The following is an 18701-nucleotide window of genomic DNA, read 5'->3' as shown; positions in this document are numbered from 1 at the left end:
CTGACCTCCACCTGGTCTTTTCCTGCACTCATGCTGAAACTCCCCTGCCAGGTGCCTGGCGGGCAGGCACCTCACCCTCCTCTCTGGATCCCAGGCCTGGCACCCACCCCTTGGGACAGACTCCAAGAGCCGCCCCAGGCAGCGGTGATTAAGGCAAAGGAACTGGCCTTAGGGATCCCTCCACCTGGATCCCCCTTTGGGACCAGCCAGGGGGCCCTCTAGGAGGAGCAGGGGAGCTGAGGCCAAGGAGGGGGGGCAGTGAGCGCCCTTGTCTGTATGCCCTCCTCCCAGCAACTGTCTTACCTCCCCCCCACCCACCCTTGGAGAACAGCAGCCCTGGGCTGGCCCGGCTGGTTTCTTCACACCTGGCTTGACCTTTCCCTCCCCATGACTCACCTGCAGCCCCAGGCTGACCCTAGAGCCCCACTGCCCAGCCTAAGGCCTGACCCATGAAAGAGCAGCTTCTTGGGTAGCCCCCTCCCAACCCAGCCCACATTCCTGGCCACCAGTAGTCCTCCCCACCCACAGCTCCCAGGGCAGAAAGGAGCAACCTCCCAGGCCCCTGGCAGCCCCCATGGCTCTGTGGAGTCCCCTGGGTGATCTCCCCTGAACCTGAGCCTTATGATTCACCTCTCAGTCCCCAGCCCCCCTGAGACGGGTCCACCTGCCTCCCCACTTCCTTCCTGAGCGCCAGGGGCCGGCTTCTCACTCAATCTGTTGTCTCTGCCTTTCCTGGAGCTGTCTGTGTCCAGTAGTGGGGAGGGCCAGGCCCAGCTGATGCAAACATGGTCAGGGTTCCAGACTAGAAGGTCAGGGGACAGTTGAGGTTGATTGGCGTTGAGGGAAATGGTGCTGCCAGGGACTGGGTCTGAGGGACATAGGGGTCCTTGCTCAAGTGCAGGAGGCTCTCTTGCCAAATTGAGGAAGGATTGTGGTGTTGAGGGGACTTCCAGAGCAGCTGCTTAGGCACAGCAGAGCCTGCAGGACCCTTCTGCCTAGCCCAGGCTCTGGGCTCCTATGGGTCCTCCGAGTGGAGGTCCACCGTGAGGCATTGGGTGAGCAGGGCAGGGGTCCCTCTCAGGGCTTCCATGTCTGTCCTGGGGGCTGAGCCAACTTGGCCTAGGAAAGGAAGCCAGAGGAACCAAGAAAGGTGCCAGAGGGGGGCCTTCCTGCCTCTGCTGCACGCAACTGGAGTGCTCCTGGAATCTTCTCAACTTGTAAATTACTATCCCCCCCCCCCCCATAAAAATAGCTTAAGGAGGGGCTCTGGGGAGGCTCCCTAGGTTAAGCATCTGCCTTTGGCTCAGATCAGGATCCTAGTGTCCTGGGATCAAGCCCCGCATAGAGAACTCTACCTCTGCCCCTATCCCCACTCGTGCTCTATCTCTCTGTCTCAAATAAATAAATAAAATCTTTTTTTAAAAAAATAGCTTAACGCCATTGCAAATATTTGGCGAATATGGGCAATCTCACTCTAATGACTATTAGAGGGAATCCCTGGGTGGCTCAGCGCTTTAGCGCCTGCCTTCCGCCTAAGGCGTGATCCTGGAGTCCTGGGATCAAGTCCCAGGTCAGGCTCCCTGCATGGAGCCTGCTTCTCCCTCTGCCTGTGTCTCTGCCTCTCTCTCTCTCTCTTTGTCTATCATGAATAAATAAATAAAATCTTTTTTAAAATAATAATGACTATTAGCATTTTAGCTTCTTTTCATCCATTCTGCTTTACTCTGTGTGGGAGAGTTTTTACAGACCCCGGGGCATCCCGGTACACTGACAATGGCACTGCGATTTTTCACCTACTGTGTCATGGATTCAGTACATGGCAGGTGCCACTGAGAAACAAGGCATGGTCCCTGCCATCAGGTAGTTTTCTGTCCCAGAAGAGAGATGGGCTAGCAGACCCACAGGTAGGATCTGGTGTGGCAGGGGTGCCTGCAGGATGCCTTGGGAGTGCGCTGGAGGAGCTGTCCCCAGAGTCCCCAGAATCCCGCCAGTCACTAGAGAGAAACTTAGGATTGCCTCCTGGCCAAGGAAGGGGAACAGCAGCTGAATCCGAGAGGTTCCTACCATTCAGCCTCCTCCCTGAAACCCTCTGGACCTACCTGGTGCTTTGTTAGGGGCAGACTTTTTTTCTCATCAACGGTAGTTTGGTCTTTTCACGTTTTCCACTCCTTCTTGTTCACTTTGGCCATTTTGCCTTTTTCCTAGGAAAGTATTCATTTTTCCTAGATTTGCAAAATCTCCATTTTTAAATTTCTCTATGGATTCCTTTGTGACCGAAGAAATAAATGGTTTTTCTAAGTTTTTCATAGTGGAAAAATCGTATATTTTCCATCTAAGGGACATAAGGTCTGGTATATATCAAGCCAAGCTGATCGATTACGTTATTGAAACCTGTGTTTCCTTTGTAGACTTCGTTTTGTTTTTGTCTTTTACTCCAGTTCCAATAGAGGTTTATTACATCTCTCGCTCAGATTTTCTTTGTAAAGATCTTGTACTTTTAGCAGGTTTTGCTTTTTTTTTTTTTTTAAGGTTTTATTTATTTGTTCATGAGAGACTCAGAGAGAGGCAGAGACACAGGCAGAGGGAGAAGCAGGCTCCCTGCGGGGAGGACTCAATCCCTCAATCCCAGGACCCCAGGATCACGTCACGGGATCACACCCTGAGCCAAGGCAGATGCTCAACCACTGAGCCACCCAGGCATCTCAGGTTTTGCTTTTTATATTTAACTACAACTTTGTTGGCAGTGCACACAGATTTTGACTGTCCTGGCATCACAGAGTGTGCCTTTGTATCATCCCCTGGTGTCCCTCTTTACCCGGTGGGTGGTTTCAACCTGAATCACCATCTTGCTGTTACAAGCAGGGCCACTCTTTCTATTTTATTGGGTTTTATTTTTTGCACTTGCTGGTATCTCTCAGTATCCTTCTATATTCAACATTATCATGTTTTTACGTCTATTTCATATATATATCTCCTACCACTGAATTTGGAAACCCAAACTGACTGTCTTTTTTGTTGGGATAATGCACTCTTTTCAGAATCTTTAACGGGTTTCCTTTTCCCCCTTCTATCAGGTTGCTCCTGATTGTCCTGTTCCTCTGCTGTCCTGCTACCCCTTGCATTTCATTCGTGGCTTCTGCTTTTCCCCGCGGCTCCTGATCAAACATCCCCTCCAGGATGTGCAGAAGGGAGGGATGCTTTTTCTCAACACTCCTCCTCCTGGAACTCATAAAACCCCGTCAGTCTCCGGATAGCCGTGGGTCTTTTTTCAGCTTAGAGAAATCTCTTTGTTGCATGAGTATTGGGGTCTTTGCCTTTTTCTTTCATTTGCACGTTAGCTCTCTTGACTGGCGTCTCCAGCTTTGTAGCTTTGCCCCCTCTATGTCTTGCCTCTGCGTACATAAGTTCTGAGATATTTCTCCTGCTTTCTCTTCCAGGCCACAAATTTGAGTCTGGAAAGGGACTGTCCTCACCTTCAATGAGTAGTAAATGATATATTTTAAATTCTAAAGTAGTAGTCTTTTTTTTTCTTTAGTGTCTTACTTGAATCTCCTGAAGATTTCCCTTTTGTTGTTGTTCCAGTAGTCACTGTGTTTTCCAGCCCTTCTATCTTGCTAATAGCAAGATTTTTTTAAAAATTAGATAATGTACTTTCACGGTTTTTAAAAATCAAAGCAATAGGGTGCCTGGGTGGCTCAGTGGTTGAGCGCCTGCCTTTGGCTCAGGTAGTGATCCTGGGATCCTGGGATACAGTCCCACATCAGGCTCCTCGAAGGAAGCCTGCTTCTCCCTCTGCCTGTGTCTCTTCCTCTCTGTGTGTGTCTCTCATGAATACATAAATGACATCTTTTTTTAAGATTTTATTTATGTATTCATGAGAGACACACAGAAAGAGAGGCAGAGACACAGGCAGAGGGAGAAGCAGACTCCATGCAGGGAGCTCGAAGTGGGACTCGATCTTGGGTCTCCAGGATCACACCCTGGGCTGAAGGTGGCACTAAATTGCTGAGCCACCCGGGCTGCCCTGAAATCTTTAAAACATAAAATAAAAATAAAAGCAATATTAAAAAGTATATAATAAAAATCCCCCCACACACACCTGCTTCTGTGCCCTGTTCTCTCCATCAACTCATAAGTCACCACTTTCATTAATTCTTTCTCGATTCTGCCAGAGTTTCTTTATGCAAACACAAACCTGTATGAAAACACATTTGATTACTTGCTTTTCTGTCTCTCTTCCGTAAAGGTAACATGCAGTACACACAACACCGCATCTTGCTTCTTCTTTGCCTTTTTGATTTAACAATATATCTTGGAGTCTGTGCAGAGAGAGTATCAGTCTCCTTCCTTAGAGCTACATGGTTTTCACTGTACGGATGTATCAGAAATTCTTCAACCGGTCCGCTGGTGATGGGCCCTTGAATCGTTTCCCATCTCTTGCTATTATGCACAATCCTGTAATAGATAATCTTTCACCCCACGTGCAGATAAATCAAGGATAAATCCCAGAAGTAGGATTGCTGGGTGGAAGGATAAACGATGGATATTTGTTAAATTTTGCCAAATTGCTGTCCCTTTCCTGGGGGCTTATACCAATTTACATTCCCACCAACACAAATGTGAGTGTCTGATCCCCCACAGCCTTGCCAACCAGGTGTCAACAAGATGTCGTTTCCTGCTGATCCAATAGTAAAATATATGATTTTAGGATAGCTTGAATTTGCATTTCTCTTTTCAGTGAGAGTGAGCATCTTCTCATAGATTTAAGGACTGTTTGTTTTCCTTTTTCTGTTAACAACCTGTTCAGAGCCAGTGCTCATTTTTCCATTGACTTATTGGTCTTTTACTTATTGGTTATTAGGAGGTTTTGCCATACGAAGGAAAACAGCCCTCTATCTCTTACAGGAGTTGTCATGTAAGTTTCTCTTCTGACTTTGCTAATGTTATTTTCTGGCCACGCAAATGACTTAAGATGCACTTACGTGGTCAAATGTATGGCTTTGAGAGTTTGAGTCTCTGCTTTTTTGTTTGTTTGGTTTGGTTTGGTTTTAAGATTTTATTTATTTATTCATGAGAAACACACAGAGAGAGGCAAAGACAGGCAGAGGGAGAAGCAGGCTCCCTGCAGGGAGAGCCCAATACAGGACTCAGTCCCAGGACCCCGGGATCACTGCCTGAGCCAAAGGCAGATGCGCAACCACTGAGCCACCCAGGTGCCCTTCTGCCTTTTTTATTTTTAATATACAATTTTGCTTATGTTTTTCTCTTTAAGTATTTTTATGGTTTCGCTTTTTATGTCTGAATCTTTGATCTATTTGGGGGTATATCCGAGTGGACAGAGTAAGATGTCAACCCACCTTTAATTATTTTTCTGGATGGCCATCCACCTATCCTGCCACCTTTTACTGACAAACTCCTCTTCCTACCCGGATTGGTGATTGGTCTTTAGCACGTCCTGACCCTGCTGTATTAGGGTCTTGCAGCCCAGGTAGATTTGGTTGTTCTCTTTGCTCCACCTCTCTCCAGCCACTGTCCTGTAGGAGGAGTGGGGTTTATGTGTCTTTTCTCACTGGGGCTGGGATGAGCTGTTGAAGTGTCCCCACTAGGCGCGGCCCTAGAGCAGAGGAATGGTGGTCTCTGCCAGTGGGCCAGCCAGGCTGGGCAGCCTCTTCTAAGACACCATCAAGAATTCTCCCTGCCTGCTGCCTCCTCGGCATCCCCAGCCTGTTGGGCAGAGAGTGCTGAGCCCACCTGTTTGACTCCCTGTCAGCTCCTAGGGGTCACCCTGCTTTCCCCCTAGGGTCCTATGGTGGCCTGGTCTGCCCCGGGGTCTCCTGGGTTCCAGCTTCTATCTCAGGCCCTCTACTCCGGCCAGCCAGCCCTGCCCAGGAGCTGGCACAGCCCCTTCCTTGAGGGTAGCGTCCAGGAGAAGAGAAGAAGCAGGACATGTTTAAGCTGCCATGTTTCCAGATTTCCTAGAGCCAGAGCTGCATCATAAAGGAGAGAAATTACTACCAGGGGTAGGGGAGAGCTGGAAGGGCCTGTCTTTCTGGATAAGAAACAGTGAACACCTTGGAGTAGTAACACTGAGAATCCAGAAGAGTAAACAAGTTTAAGGGAGGTTTTCTCCCCTTTTTATTATGAAAAAATTTTTAAAGATTTTATAATTTATTCATGAGAGACACACAGAGAGAGGCAGAGGGAGAAGCAAGCTCCCTATAGGGAGCCTGATGTGGGACTCGATCCCAGGACCCCAGGATCATGACCTGAGCCAAAGGCAGGTACTCAACCACTGAACCACCCAGGTGTCCCTATTATGAAGATTTTCAAACATGCAAAGAAGTAAAAAGAATATTATAATTAATATAATTATACCTATTACTTAGATTTAACAATTCTTGTCAAGTTAGTTCTCTCTCTTTTTTCTTTTTGCTGAGAAATAATAAATTCCAGAATTTATCCTATCTCATCCCTTAAAAACTCAGCCTGTATGTCTTTTTTTAACAAGATTTTATTTATTTATTTATTTATTTATTTATTTATTTATTTATTTGAGAGATGTTGAGTGAGTGAGAGAGAGAACATGAGCAAGGGGAAAGAGGCAGAAGGAGAAGTAGGCTCCCTGCTGAGCAGGGAGCCCTATGCGCCCCGGGGATTCCAGGATCATGACCTGGGCCAAAGGCAGACGCTTAACCAGCTGAGCTTCTGAGGTGCCCCAGCCTGTATCTCTTAAAAATGTTTTTTTCGATAACCACAATACTATACCCATTATTATATCTAACAAAATTAATATTAGTTCCTTCATATCAGCTAAGATCCAGGCCATAGTCAAATGTCCCTCATTGTCCTAAAACAAATCTCTCATAGTCACTTTGCTTGAACCAGAATCAGCTCAAGGACCATGCATCTCATTTGTCTCTTAAATCTCTCTTGCTGGTTCCCTCCCTCTTCTCCTGCCTGGACAGGGACCAGAGTGGTAGCCCCATAGGACATCTATTCTAGATTTGAATTTCTGCTTCCTTGTGGTGGGGTTGCCATGTTCCCCTAGCCCCTGTGTTACCTGGGGACTGATAGGTCCGAAAGGCTTAGGCTGGTCCCCAGCCTCGGGGACTCTAGGTCTCTGCTTGAACAACCAAGATGGGGCACCTGGATGGTTCAGTGGTTGAGCGGCTGCCTTTTGCTTGGGTCATGATCCCAGGGTCCTGGGATCAAGTCCCACATTGGGCTCCCTGCAGGGAGCCTGCTTCTCCCTCTGTCTGTGTCTCTGCCTCTCTCTGTGTCTCTCGTGAATAAATAAAATCTTAAAAAAAAAAAAGAAAAAACAAAAACAAGATGATGCCAAGATGGGAAGGAGGAGGGGAGGAAGGTGAACTTGGTTTCTGGGATATGCAGCTTGTAGGGTGTACCAAGGACCCCCAGGACTCCACTCAGGTTTTTGCTCCTGGAGATGGTCTTGCAGGTAGTTAAGCTAACAGATCCGGCTGGGCTTCCCCGGGACAGGAGAGTGAGAAGCAAATGGGAGACCCAGTATCAAGGAGTTAAGCGGAGGAAGAGGAGCATGGCTCACAGCCCAGGAGGCACCAGAGGGTGAGGAGGGAGAGGCCTGTAAGGACTAAGTCCTGAGGAGAGTCAGACCCTCCAAGGACCACTGCTGTCATCAAAGGAGTTGTAGGACCCCCGGGCAGTGGGCTGGACGTCAGAAGCAGGACGGCAGACACACACACACACCTTCAACAGGTGGGCTCCGGAAAGGAGGCAGGATGAGCTGGGTCCAGGAGCACACATTTTCTTTTTAAGATGGAGAGACCTGGAATTTGTTGCCACGCCAAAGGGCCTGCAGCCATCAAGTGGGAGGGTTAGTGAGAGGTTTGTGGAGAGGCAGCTTCTGAGCAAGAGGCAGTGGGATCCTCAGGGGCCCATATTCGGGAGGCCCTCTTGGACGGGGGAACCTGGTCCCTCCAGTGGGGAAGTGAGGAGGTGCGGTGGGTACAGGTGCAGACACATTTGGAGGGACAGGCCCCTGTCACATCTCTCTCCCTCGGTTGGCTCACGATGACAGCCTTTGCCAGCCAGCAGTTTCCTTGACAGACGGTTTCTGATTCCTCCTGGGCGTCAGCCAGCCTTATCCAGAGCACAGAGCATGTGAGTGGCAAAGGGGCTCCACCCCCTACCCCACCTACCCTGAGGAGCAGGCCAAGCACACAGTCCCATGAGGTCACCAAGAGGCTGAGGGCAGAGTCCAGAGCCGAGGGCACTCAATCGAAACCCAGAACCAAAAAAACGGAAGTGTCACCCCGCTTTCTTTCCCACGTCCCTGAGTGTAGAGTGTAGGGTGTAGGATCCCGGGGGCGGCTTGACGCCTCCACAGAAGCCAGCCCTGGGAGCGGGGAGAGAATGACAGCACCATTCTATGGATAAAGAAACAGAGGCGCAGAGATTCAAGGGGCTGCCCGGGGAGAAGCTAGGGCACCAGCGACACAAGAAGCCATTTCTCTGAATCCTGCGTCATTCTCCCCGCCCCCCTTTAATCAAATGATGATGCCTCTGCTCTAAACCCCACAGAGGAACCTGACCTCGGGCTACTGTGTTCGTCGCAGGCTACAGGCCGAGCAGTAAGGTTACACTGAGCCTCACCTGGGCTTTAGTACAAAACGAGGGGTCTGAGCCCCGGCCCAAACCTGTTACACCAGACTCTGGGGACAGCTCCAGGCGTGGTTCCCTCCGTTCTGAGGGGACCCCCAGTTCCCCCACTGCACATCAGTGGACTTGTGGCTCAGGGCTGGGGGTGGGTACAGTGAGGCCCGGACTCCGTCCTGGAGATGGCGTGCTCAGGGAAGGGAAGGACGCCAGCTCTGGGCACCCTGCAAGGCTCCCTGAGGCAAAGATCACAACCCATCCTCCACTCTCCCTCCGCTCAGCTCTGGAGGCACTGAAGTCAGCAAAGGAGGTCCCGACCCCGCGGCAGCCCCCCTGAGCCAGTCTCTGGGCTCCAGTCACTGGTTTGCAGGCATTTCTTTTGCCTCTGGCTTCAGAGAGCTGATAGGATTTTTCTGGTTGCCACAAGCCTCCTGTGAGGGTTTTGGGGAGAAGGGGTGAGGACAGAGCAGCCGGCTTGTTCTGTCCCCTCCTCCACCGTGTGCCTCTAGAGGGCCAGGCCAGGTGTGAAGATGCGGTTGAGGGAGGAGGACACCACTGGGGAGCTGCTGTGGTCACACCTCCTCTTGCTGAGGGGAAGCCTAGACTGGAAGCCTGAGGAACCAAGCTCCTTGACCAAGAAGAGCAGGCCAGAGCTGTGTGGGTTTGGCTCAGCCCCTGTGGTGGGGGGCCAGAGCCCCCTGGGAAGACCCCAGGCCTGGGGGGCCCAGCTTCTTACAGAGGAGGAACAGCACGTGGGCTGCCTTTTCGGTGGTCCCAGTCTCCTGTACTGTCACTCTTGGTTCCTGCCACAGGAAGACCCTGCTCCCTAGTTCTCCAGCGGGGCAGTGCTAAGGGCTCAGGTCCCCACACCCATGTCCTCTCTCTCCTTCCCCAGCTCCTGCCTGCTGCCAGCTCAGAGTTTCCGGCCTTTCCCATCTTCTGGGCCTGGCTCCATCTCTCCTGGTGACCTATTTTGCATGTGGCCCATGTCCCCCAGGGCGGGGGCAGTGGGATGTGTCATGTGTGTGACAAGTGGGAGGACCCCAGGCCTCTCTGCCCTCAGTGTTCCAGGCTTCTGAGTCCCACCTGGGATGGGAGGGGAGCAATACAGGAGCTTGGAGGGCAGAGTAGGGCATGAATCCCTGGCTTGTTCTGGATGCGGTCTGCCCAAAGGGCCCACACTCCAAATCTACACCACGCCTGGCTCTCCTTGGGTGTCCCTGTCCTGGGCCCACAGTGGGTGCAGGGAAGGAGTGGTCTGGGGGGGCATGGGCAGGGGAGGAAGTAAGACCAGGGCTGGGGACAGGAGGGTTACTGGAATGGAAGAGCAGGAGACAATGGGTCTGGGATCCCGGTGGAAGGTGGGGTCAGAGCCTGAAACAGGAGAGAGAACAGGCCCAGGGGAAGCTCTTGGTTGTGGGGTTGTGGAGAGGCTAGTCCCTGTCCCCTTCTCCGGGTCCTTAGAGAGTGGGGACGCAGGCATACTTGTGCACGTATTAGACACCCAGGCGAGGGTGCATGCGTGCATCTTGGAGAGCGAACCGGGAGGGGACAGGCTCAGGCAGTCAGGCGAGTGGACTGTGGTGTGGTCAGAATCCCTCCTGTCCTCTGTGAGGCTGCAGAACTCCAGACACTGACTCCATCTGATGCCACAGCTGCCCAGACCCCTTCCTCTTTGACACGTTGCCCCCCCCGCCCCGGCACCCCACACACAAGCTTCCTCTTCCCCATCGCCCTGGGCACTGGGGGAGTTGAGGGCCACTCCATGTCCTGTCTACGCCAGCCTGGGGCCCCAGCACCCAACTGCCCCCTCTGCCCTCTCCCAGCTGTCTGGCCTCCCCTCCCCCAACCTCGGTTTGGCGCCATCCTGCTCCCTGGCTGTATCTGCCCTGGGATTCAGACCTTGCCGGTGATCAGAGTATGGAGTAGGAAGGCCGGCGCTTCCCTGGACACATAGAAACACCCCCGACCTAAGACCCCCCCCACTTCACCCCACCCCCCTCCCCCCACAGCAGGCAGCCTCTGTCTCAGGCAGCACTTCCGCAGCCCTGACAGGAAATGGGCTGGAGGCTCAGCCTCCCGCCATCTCAAAGCCACTTCTTGTTTCCTTGTTGCCTTGTGCCAGCCCTGGGGTTGTGCCCCTTGGCTCCACCCCTAAAGCCTGCCCAGGGCTTCGTCCCAGCAGCTCTGAGGGGACAGGATGGTGGACATGATTGCCAGGCTGACCAGGAGGCGGAGTCAGGCCCTGCGGGGACAGGTAGGGGGCCGTGGCATTTGGGGGCAAGCTCAGCCTCTGGTGGGGACGGCCGAGGGCCTCTGGATCAAGGTGCCACTAGTGGGCCTCTGTTCTCTGGCCCTCTCAGGGGCTGGCTGAGCGGAGCTTCGGAGCAGGACATCTCTCAGACTTTGGGGACTCCTCCCTGCTTTCCTCTTCCCTTTGCCAAGGCCTTCACCTGCCTGGGAGGGGCTGCAGGGGGACCCTGAGAGATGGTGATCAGCGCAGGGACAGAGGCAGGCCTGCCACCTGCTTGTGGGCAAGGGGAGGGCTGCGGGGCTGGGCAGCTGGGCGTGGTGAGAGCCAGAGCCCCTCTTGCCGCTGAGGTAGGAGACCACTTCCCCTTTCCTACTGTTGTCCCCCGTGTCTCTGTTGTGATTGGGATCTGGGCCCCGAGAGCTGTTGGTGCCTAGTCAGGGCCCCACTGATGGGCTGTCACTGGGTGTTGCCTGGACCTCCAGGAGTCGTGGGCAGGGTGGCAGACCCTGCTCTAACCTGCACGAGCTTCCCCTTGAAGGCCAGAGGGCACAGGGGGACTGGCCCTGCCTGGCTTCCAGTCTGATCCTGGCTTTATCCTAGCACTGGAGGGGCTCTACAGGGAGAAAGTTCTAGAGTTTGAAGGGGCCTCAGGGCCGCTGCGTGTGGTCCAGCTCCCACCACAGGGCTGTAGCATCACTGACAGGGGGTTGGACTTTGCCTGCTCACGTCCAGTGAAAGCCCCTTCCTACCTCCTGAAGCAGCCTGTGTCTCTGGGGCAGCCCCTCCCAGGGGCCCTGCCCTGCCCCCATTTGGCCTCTGGTCTGCAGCCTGGAGCCCCACAGTGCGATTCTGCATCTTCTCTTCCTCTGACAGCCCCCTCATGCTGAGAGCCTAAACATCCAGCTCCTAGGTCTCACCTCTGTACCCACTAGGGCACTTCGTGTGAGATCCCCATCACCCTGGCCAGCCTGGGACTCCCCATGGACTCACAGCCAAAACTAGCAGCCTGCAGGTGGAAATCCCCGCTCCATAGAGCCTGGCTCCTTCCTCAGCTCATCTATGCCCCACATGACCTCCCAGCCCCTGTCCCAAGGAGGGGAAGGTGCCTGCCTCAGCAGGTCCAGCTGGGGCAGGTGGGAGATGTGTCTGGTCACCCACCTTCCTCTGTCCACTGCCTCCATCCTGGTCTCCCAAAGAGACTCCTGTGCTGAACCCCCACTCCCAGGAAGTCCTTGTCCAAAGCTAACTTGAGTCTCCTGTGGTGTCAGGTGTGTTTGTTTGTTGTTTGCTGCTGAAATGTGGCTTGGAATTGGCTTTTGTACTCAAGCAATAAGTACTTTTGGTGGATTGGATGTGTGCTTCAGGGCATTGGGCCAGCAGCTAGAGGGCAACTGGGGTCAAGTACATCATCCTGGGTCCCCTGCTCAAAAACAAAACCCCGCCTTTGGGGTCAGAGGAGGTAGGCAGATGAGTGGACAACCCAAGGCGGAATGCTGCCGGGCCCGAACAGAGGGATGAACAGCATGTCCATGCACCAGACGTCTCTCCTGAGGGAGAAGGCCTCTCCCGGAGGCTTGGAGCAGAGCACCAGCAGAGGAGCAGGATCTGGGTAGGCAGGTATGAGAGCAGAGAGTTCCAGGCTGAAGGACCCACTGGAGCAAAGGTGCAGAGATAGGAGGTGGCTTTGTGTTTGCGGGAGGGTCCATGGGCCGGTGTGGGTGGAATATGGGATGGCTGCGGTGGACAGAGAGAAAGGAGAAGTGGGGTGGGGGGTTCTGTCTCAGCCACACAAGCGCTTGCAGGGTGAGGGAGAGGAGTGAGGATCTGGTGTATCCAGCTCCTCCTGTTCCCTCCATGCCTGGGACCTGCCCCTGATGATCTAAAACTCTACCACTGCTTTTCTGACACTTTGTCTCCTGCTAGCAGTAACTACCACGGACAACGTGCTGTGCTGTGCATTTCACTTCTCACCCTGCTCATCTCCCTCCCTGCTCCCTGACCATTTACACAGGCTGCCCAGTAGGGATGTGGGTCCCTTTGTTCACTGCTGCGTTCCCCAGTGCCTAGAACAGTGCGTGCACCGGACAGGTGAATCTTTGTGGGACAAACGAGTGTGTTTTTAGGCGCCTTCCTAAGGCCCAGGGAGATGCCACCTTGACATGACCGGCTTCCCCTCTTGGGAAGTTTACAGCTTAGTGAAGGCATCACAGGCAGTTCTGTGATTTAAAAAGGTGGGGCGGGGGGGAGGGTGATTGTACAAAATTTTGAGAAAAGTTTAAAGAATAAATAAATAAATAAATACCCCATCCCCATAACTATACTGCCCAGAGGAGATAACTATCTCTGTTAGCATTTTGGAGGGTTTCTAAAAACACAGATTTGAAACTATATACTTGCTCCCCATGTCGAAGTCTGCATTTCCCCCGTAGCATTAGATCATCCTAGAAACAGTCTTAATCTTCTGGTGCTCTTCTGCTGCCTGGGGTTTAAGAGTGTCCTTATCTATCCCTCTGGCCAGCTGAGGGTGCTAGGCGATGGTGGGCACGCCAGAGGAATCTCAGGAAAGGTCTTGACCCTGACACCTGAGCTGAGTCCTGAAGAAGGAATTGGAGTGGGCCAGGTGAAAAAAGGGGTGGGGATGGGCCTAGGCACTCTGAAAGATCCAGGCCCATAAAAGATATACAGCAGGGAGGGTGGAGCCTCCAGCAGCCCCAGGCTACTAGAGCATAAAGTTCAAGGCAGGGGGCCAGGAATGGCAGGAAATAAAGTAGACAGAGAGGCGACAGGCCCCTCCGGTGCCCTGTTAAAGGCGTAGACTTTGCCCCGCAGGCCGCAAGGAGCAGTGGGGTGTTGAGCATGACCAGAGGTATGTTGTGTGTGGCCGGACCCTCCAGCCCACCTCGCTTTCCTTTGGAGGGCACGAGGGGCTCCTCTTTCCTAGCTCCTCCTTCCTTCCTCCCATCTGGCTTGCCTCTCTCCCTTCTCTGCAGTTGATCCTGAGGTCTGCAAAAACCACATTCAGGAAGTTTCAGTCCCAGATCAGAGGTGGTACGGATTCCAGTCCCAGAGATTTCAGGGACAGGAAGGAAGGAGGGGTGGGGGCTGTAGAGTGCAGCAGGGCCCTGCCCCTCTGTGACCTGAATGGGGAGGAAAAGGAATGGGGCCCAGGCCATTTCTCTATTCCTGCCCAACCTCTGATTGGCCCCCTGGAGTGCACAGTGAGTGCGCAGCTGGGAGAACTCAAGATATCGATATTTTATTATTGCTAATAAATAATGTAAGTGCCCTACGCATCTGGGACATTTCATATTTGACAATGCCCCTTCACGAATATTTCCTCATTCTCTCTTCACTACAATTTCCGGAGCGGGCAGGGCAGACATTGTGCAGCGGCGGGACTGAAGCAGGGGGTACTCCAACTTGCCCAAGGTCGCCCAGGTGGGAAGTGGCTGGGTCGGGACTGGGTGACCCCGGAGCTGCCCTGACGGTCACGCCTCCTTCCTGCTCCCACAGGTGGACGACCCCCCGGAGCCCGTGTACGAGAACGTCGAGAGGCAGCCCCTGCCCACGTCACCCGGCACCGCCTCGGTCCCCCGCCCCCCCGCATGGGAGACGCACAGGGACGCGGGCAGCGGGCGCCGCTACTACTACAACCCAGACACGGGCGTGACCACCTGGGAGTCGCCCTTCGAGGCCTCTGAGGGCGCCGCCAGCCCAGCCACCTCTCCGGCCTCGGTGGGCAGCCGCGAGAGCCTCGAGACAGACTGGGGCCAGTATTGGGATGAGGAGAGCCGCAGGGTGTTCTTCTACAACCCGCTGACGGGCGAGGCCGTCTGGGAGGACGAGCCGGAGGACGAGCCCGAGGACGAGCCCGAGGACGAGCCCGAGGACGCGCTGGAGGACATGCAGCCAGGCCTGAGCCCACTGGACCCCGGGGACCGCAGGGTGAGGGGGCGGGGCCTGGCCCGGGTGGGCGGAGTGACTGAGGCTTCAGGCCCCGCCTCCTGCCCCGCCCCGGGAATGAGGGTGAGGGGCGGGGCCTGGCCGGGGGGGGCGGGGTGACTGAGGCCTCGGACCCCGCCTCCTGCCCCCGCCCCCCGGGAATAAGGGAGAGGGGCGGGGCCGGGGAAGGGTTGGAGGGGGGGCGGGGTGACTGAGGCCTCGGACCCCGCCTCCTGCCCCTCCCCGGGAATGAGGGAGAGGGGCGGGGCCGGGCCGGGGGGGGGGGGGGTTGGAGGGGGGGCGGGGTGACTGAGGCCTCGGACCCCGCCTCCTGCCCCTCCCCGGGAATGAGGGTGAGGGGCGGGGCCTGGCCGGGGGGGCGGGGTGACTGAGGCCTCGGACCCCGCCTCCTGCCCCCGCCCCCCGGGAATGAGGGAGAGGGGCGGGGCCGGGCCGGGGGGGGGGGGGTTGGAGGGGGGGCGGGGTGACTGAGGCCTCAGACCCCGCCTCCTGCCCCCGCCCCCCGGGAATGAGGGTGAGGCGCGGGGCGGGGGAGGGGAGGGGTGCGGGGGGTGCGGGGTGACTCAGGCCTCAGGCCCCGCCTCCTGCACCCCGCAGTCCCCTGGACTGCTATAGAGGGGCGTGGCCTGGTATGAAAGGGCAGGGCCCAGGGTCCCTACTGGCTCGGAGAGCGTCTGACTCTGTCTCCTGCTCCTTGCAGCCCCCTACCCCTGAAACGGACTACCCCGAGTCGCTGACCAGTTACCCCGAGGAGGACTACTCCCCCGTGGGCTCTTTGAGTGAGCCTCGGCCCACCTCTCCGTTGGCCGCGCCCCCGGGCTGGTCTTGCCATGTGAGCCCCGAGGGCCAGACACTCTACACCAACCACTACACCCAAGAGCAGGTATGGGCAGCGGGCAGATGTGCCCGGACAGCCCCCCGGTCACTCCTCCACCTCGTCCTCACTAGTAGTTCCAGTAGTTCCCCTTAACACCATAAACCGCAGCTCCTGGGCCGGTAGCCTGCACCTGACCCTCCAAACTCCTTGGGGCTGAATTGGGCTCTGGTACAGGGGGAAACTTTGCCTGCCTCCCATGAGGTGGGCTGAGAGCCCTGACCATCCTTCTTCCCACAGTGGGTGCGGTTGAAGGACCAACATGGGAAGCCCTACTTCTACAACCCAGAAGACACCTCAGTTCAGTGGGAGCTGCCCCAGGTAACCAGCTGGGATAGGGAGAGCCTTGGGGAGAGAGGAGGGGATTATAGATGACGTCTCTCTCTCCTCAGGTTCCTGTCCCTGCCCCTCGAAGCATCTGCAGATCCAACCAGGACAGTGAGACCCCAGCCCAGGCCAGCCCCCCTGAGGAGAAGGGAAGGGAAGGAGCTCGTAGGCCTTGGCAGGACCCCCACAGAAGACACAGGGGCTTCCTGAAGGCTGTGGGGGCCGGGACAGACTTGGGCATGTCTCCCCCACAGGCCCCAGCGACTAGCCTGGGCCTGGGTCTGGGTCATCCCCCACCCCCCAGGGATGCGTGAGGTTGGGAACTGGGAGAAAATCTCTCCTCCTGGGCTGAGAACTGGCACCCCACCTGCACCAGCGGCAAGGAGGGTTCAGTGGTGACTCAGGCCCAGCCTGTAAGGAGTTGCTGGCTGTGGAGGAGACTAGCCTCTGCCCCCTTGTGGCCCAGCCCCTTAACTGCCTCCTCTTTCCCCTTGGCTTTCTAAGATCAAGACTCTGGACAAGGCCGGTGTGCTTCATCGCACCAAGACGGTGGACAAGGGGAAGCGGCTCCGGTAAGAGGCGGCTGCACCCAGACCACGGCAGAGTGGGCCTTAACGATGACATTTACCGAGCCCCTCCCGGCTCTTGTTAATCCTTATAGCAGCTTGCTAAGAAGTCGCATGAGGACACTGAGGCACCTAGAGATAGTAACTTGCCCAGGGTCCCTTGGCTACCAAGTGTTAGAATTGGGAGTCCAGCCCTCACCGTTGGATGGCCCAAGTTGAGCTGTGTTCTTAAGCTCTGTGCCCTGCTCCTGGGGGTGGAAGGGGGCCTCAGCTCAGGGCCAAATGCAAGCCCAGCCCCCCACCCCCCCACTTCCCTACCTCCACCTAGGAAGAAGCACTGGAGTGCCTCCTGGACGGTGCTGGAGGGTGGCGTCCTGACATTCTTCAAGGACTCGAAGGCCTCAGCTGCAGGCGGCCTGGTAAGGCCCAGGCTCCCAGGGTAGGGACACTGCCTGCCCTCCACCTCCAGCCCCATCTGCTCCTGACTCGTGCAGCTCTTTACTTGATCTGGCTTGTCAGAGGCTAGGTCTGCAATAGTGGATCATGAGTGACAAGGGAGCCGGGCCTTGGCAGGGGGTGATGACAGTGGATTCAGCCCATGACAAGCGCTTCCAGCCACCCTGGGCATGGGGAGCGGTCCTTGAGGGTGGCCACTCCAGCCTGGGAGGCAGGCGGACTGGGGACTGGGGCCCCTGCTCCCCGGGACAAGGGCTGTGCCTTTCCCTTTTCCTCTCCTGGGTGGGCAGGCAGCAAAGGACCTGCGAGCCCAGGACCGCTGGGTTCCAGGAACCCTTGGGTGCCCCTTCCCCATTCTGGCCCTTGAGCCAAGGGAGCCTGGTGGATTGGAGGCAGGGGCTGTGGCAGGCCTGTCTGAACTGTGGGCTCCCAGTAACTCTGCTTCCCCCAATGATTCTCCCACAGAGGCAGCCTCCCAAGCTCTCTACCCCTGAGTACACAGTGGAGTTGAGGGGGCCCTCTCTCTCCTGGGCCCCCAAAGAGAAATCTAGCAGGAAGAATGTGCTGGAGGTGAGTGGTAGGGGTTGGGAGGAGAGGGGGCTTACTGGTAGCTTGAGATCCTCACTAGGCCAGCCCCAAGAAGGGGAACCTGGGGAAAGTGGGACTGGAATTCTCAGGACTCAAAGCCAAAGTTGTGCCCACCTTGGGGATCTGACCACAGAGTTTCCGGGATCATGGATTCTGCAGTTCCCTCTCCAGGAACCCAACTACAATCACCAGAAGATGACCAACAATCCAAGGATGAAGGGGGCGAGACTACAAAAAATAGGAGGTGTTTTGAGTCTGTCACCATATCTGCGAGTTCTTTCCTTGTGGCCTATGGGATGTGGGTCTTGTTAGTGAGGCATTTGTTGCCTTTATACTATCTTCTTCTACTTATATTTGTTGTAATTTATATTTTTTAACCTGTATAGAATCTGCTTTGTTTTTAGGTATGGTTGAGGTAGGGGATCTAACATTTTCCCCCTACAGAAAGAACCAGTTACTTTAAAATCTTTTATTGAATTGCTCATTCTTTCTTAACAGATCTAAAATACTATTCTTTTTTTCTTTTGTAAGATTTCATTTATTCATGAGACTCACACACACAGAGACAGAGACATAGGCAGAGAGAAAAGCATGCTCGTCTCAGGGAGCGCAATGTGGGACTTGATCCCCAGACCCGGGTTCACCCTGTGAGTCAAAGGCAGATGCTCTACCACTCAGCCGCTGAGGCGTCTCTAAAATACTTTTCTTATCTGGACTCTTATCAGTCCAGTTTCCTTTCCCATATCATTCTATATACTTAATTCCAATTGCTTTATAATAACCTCTTTTGATGTCTGGTAGAGTTAAGCTCCTGCTCTTTGACCTCCTTTTTCATACATTTCATAGCTAGACTTGCATATCCCTTTACCATATGTCAGCTGGACAGTTTTTATTTAAAAAAAAAGAAAAACTATCTTGGGATTTGAATAGAATTGCATTGAGTTTGAGGAGAATTGACATCTTTGCAATATTCTAGGAACACGGTATCATATATTCATTTCTTAATGTCCTTCAGAAGACTTTTAATGTTTTCATC

The 18701-nt window shown here is 54.6% G+C and overlaps 1 protein-coding gene across 1 annotated transcript in view; it reads left to right on the top strand.

The window, feature by feature from the left end:
• LOC144286871 (rho GTPase-activating protein 27-like) overlaps positions 1–17031 on the top strand; it is a 30961-nt gene extending 13930 nt beyond the window's left edge. The window contains 5 exon segments of the mRNA XM_077853940.1: positions 14405–14836; positions 15555–15737; positions 15969–16049; positions 16121–16627; positions 16950–17031. Of these exon segments, the coding sequence (XP_077710066.1) occupies positions 14405–14836; positions 15555–15737; positions 15969–16049; positions 16121–16369 (945 nt within the window). The 3' untranslated portion in view covers positions 16370–16627; positions 16950–17031.
• Positions 17032–18701: the final 1670 nt, after the last annotated feature.

The sequence above is a fragment of the Canis aureus genome, chromosome 16 (assembly GCF_053574225.1).
Source record: "Canis aureus isolate CA01 chromosome 16, VMU_Caureus_v.1.0, whole genome shotgun sequence".
Lineage (NCBI taxonomy): Eukaryota > Metazoa > Chordata > Mammalia > Carnivora > Canidae > Canis > Canis aureus.
This window is presented reverse-complemented; position numbering and strand designations above follow the sequence as displayed.